This window comes from Meyerozyma guilliermondii, genomic scaffold (assembly GCF_000149425.1).
Source record: "Meyerozyma guilliermondii ATCC 6260 scaffold_7 genomic scaffold, whole genome shotgun sequence".
In the NCBI taxonomy this organism is placed as follows: domain Eukaryota; kingdom Fungi; phylum Ascomycota; class Pichiomycetes; order Serinales; family Debaryomycetaceae; genus Meyerozyma; species Meyerozyma guilliermondii.
In genome coordinates, this window is record NW_001809794.1 from 342,907 (window position 1) to 345,818 (window position 2,912).

At 44.5% G+C, this 2,912-nt stretch overlaps 3 protein-coding genes across 3 annotated transcripts; 2 read left to right on the top strand and 1 right to left on the bottom strand. All coding sequences in view use genetic code 12, as the record gives it.

Moving 5' to 3' along the window:
* Positions 1–17: 17 nt before the first annotated feature.
* PGUG_05359 (signal recognition particle subunit) lies at positions 18–1,445 on the top strand (the record flags this gene model as incomplete). The annotated part of the gene is made up of 1 exon (XM_001482289.1): positions 18–1,445. The coding sequence occupies one exon, from the start codon at positions 18–20 to the stop codon at positions 1,443–1,445; it is 1,428 nt and encodes a 475-aa protein (XP_001482339.2).
* A 288-nt stretch (positions 1,446–1,733) lies between these two features.
* ALD6 (Ald6p) lies at positions 1,734–2,789 on the top strand (the record flags this gene model as incomplete). The annotated part of the gene is made up of 1 exon (XM_001482290.1): positions 1,734–2,789. One exon carries the CDS (start codon positions 1,734–1,736, stop codon positions 2,787–2,789), a length of 1,056 nt encoding a protein of 351 aa, XP_001482340.2.
* On the bottom strand, positions 2,076–2,783 carry PGUG_05361 (uncharacterized protein; the record flags this gene model as incomplete). The annotated part of the gene is made up of 1 exon (XM_001482291.1): positions 2,076–2,783. The coding sequence occupies one exon, from the start codon at positions 2,781–2,783 to the stop codon at positions 2,076–2,078; it is 708 nt and encodes a 235-aa protein (XP_001482341.2).
* Positions 2,790–2,912: the final 123 nt, after the last annotated feature.

Here is a 2,912-nt window from a genome sequence, read left to right on the forward strand (position 1 = left end):
TTTTCCAGCTGAAGTTTATGAAAGTGGGAAAAATGCTGGTCACTGACTACCAGTCTGACGAGAAAAGTTACGACTGCTTGTTCAATGACTCGCTTATTTTGATAGCAAATAATCAACTTGGTGATGCACTCAAGTTATTGGATTTGGCGCAATCAGTTTGCACTACTCAGAACCAAGACCTAGATGCCGGTGATCTTTTGCTTGAGTTGGCCCCTATAAAATTGACCATTGCATACATATATCAAGTTCAAGGGCGGATAAGCGAGGCAAAGGCATTGTTGGACGAATTCAGGAATAATGAAACAGTTGACCATATGACCAAGCTTGTTACCACCAACAACTATTATGCCCTCGAAGGAATCCCCGATTCAAAGCTGAGTATTGCCTTGAGAGATCTCGATTACCAGGCTAGAATGCATAAATTACAGCAAAAATTAACCAAACCACAACTGAATGTGCTCATGAAGAACAAATTGTTGCTCCAATTCCACGCTCATGCCTTGTCGAAGTCGTCCAAATATTTCACCAAGGCGTTCACGAGCGAGTACCAAAAACTCTACCCTGGCGACTACACTTTCAATGTCTATAAAGTACTCAATCAACTCGATATAACCATCTCTGACGTGAACGATGGAAATGCCGAGCAATGCGCCAGAAAATTGTACCAGCACGCAAAGACAGACCTCTCCGAACCTGAGAGAATCTCCACTACCCTTCTCTTGGTAGCCGTCAACAACATTATGGGTCGCTACGATCAATGTCTCAGTGTGCTTGAAAAAATATGGGACTCAAGAACGTCCGAAACATTAATCCCTGCTCTTGCTGGTACGTTATTTGGGTTATTGAACGAACTCAACTACCATCAAGATGATCAACGTGATCTGTTATCGAAAACAAAGGCCAAACAAACCAGCTTCATTGTGGCTCTCATAAAATATTTCCAAGACCATGGGGTATCCAAGTGCTACAATTTTGCAAGAGAAATTGCATTTAGGTTGTACCAAAATGGCGATGAGAAGGCAGAGGATGTTTTAAGAGTTTTGCAGAAAGAAGACCCTCAGGATAGACTTGTTGCAGCTGCTCTTGACGGCGATAATAGTAAGCTTGACAAGGTTGAAACCTTGCAAAGTTCCACCGACATAAACGAGCTTTTATCCACTTCAATTGCATCGATGATTCCCGCGCCACCTGCGACATCGACCAAACGAACGTTCAAGCCATCTATTCTGAAGGTTCACAAGAATAAACGCAAGCCTCGGTTCTCGGCGAAGAAAGAATTTGTCGCGGCTGAAAAATTTAATGCGGCAGATTTGGATGAAGAGAGGTGGTTGCCTATGAGATTACGGTCATACTACAAGCCCACAAAGAAAGATAGAAAGAAGGGAGGCCAGCAAGGAGCGTTGGAACAACCAAAGGATAAGAAGAAGAAAAAGTCGAAAAAGTAGATAACACAATTAATTTGCAGCCGCACGGCTGATGCGCATATGATGTAGAAAGACAAGATAAATTTGTATTTGGTATGAATTTCTCGAACGAGAAAACTTCAGCTTATTCCAAAGCTGTTTGTTTTCTCGTTCCTCGAGTTTCATCACCTTTTTATAGCTGCATCGATGTCTATCGTCCTAATACCCGGCCGGAAACCGGTCCCCGCACCGGGATTGGATAACCGTGCTGACATAACCATGGAACTGGAGTATAAGTAGTTGGATCAGATCTTTATCACAACACAAAACATGAGTGTTTCTGCAGCCTTGAAAACTCGTAGCACTCTCTTTTACGGTGCTAGGGTTCCCCAAACGATTTCTAGGGCATGTCTTGTCCGGGCAGCCAGATTTTTCACCCTCAGTACCACCACTGAAAATTACCCCACAAACCATGTTGCCGATGGTACCAAACCTTACATTACACCCTCATTTGTGAACAACGAGTTTGTTAAGTCCAGCTCCGATACGTGGTTCGATATCCATGATCCAGCTACAAACCAAGTAGTTCTGCAGGTTCCTCAATCTACCCCTGAAGAGTTGGAGCAGGCAGTGGCTTCTGCAGAAGAAGCTTTCCATGTGTGGAAAGAGTATTCAATTATTCGTCGTCAAGGTATTGCCTTCAAGTTTGTGCAGTTGCTTCGGGAAAATATGGATAGAATTGCTGGAATAATTGTGTTGGAACAAGGTAAGACGTTTGCTGATGCCAAGGGAGATGTGTTGAGAGGTCTTCAAGTTGCAGAAGCTGCATGTAACGTTACCAACGATATGATGTCCAGCGGGCTTGAGGTGGCTACCGATATGGAGACAAAAATGATCAGAGAACCACTTGGAGTTATTGGTTCGATCTGTCCTTTCAACTTTCCAGCTATGGTTCCTCTTTGGTCTTTGCCATTGGTGTTGGTTACAGGTAATACAGCTGTTATCAAGCCGTCCGAGCGGGTTCCTGGAGCCTCTATGATCATCGCTGAACTCGCAAAGAAGGCAGGAGTTCCTTCTGGAGTGGTCAACATTGTCCATGGAAAACACGATACAGTGAACAAAATTGTTGAGGATCCAAGAATTAAAGCCATTACTTTTGTTGGAGGCGACAAGGCAGGTGCCTACATTCACAAGCGTGGAAGTGAGTTGGGAAAAAGAGTACAAGCCAATTTGGGTGCAAAAAACCATTTGGTGGTGCTTCCAGATGCCAACAAGTCTCAGTTCATCAATGCTGTCAATGGTGCTGCCTTTGGTGCTGCCGGACAGCGGTGTATGGGCTATCAGTGTGCTAGTAACTGTTGGGCCAGAAACCCAAGGCATGGGTAGAAGATATTGTTCATGATGGTGCGCAACTCCAAGGTGGGGTCTGGATTCGACCCCAGTTCGGATTTGGGTCCGCTTTGTCAACCCCTACAGCCTTGACTCGTGCGATTGAGATCATCGACGACT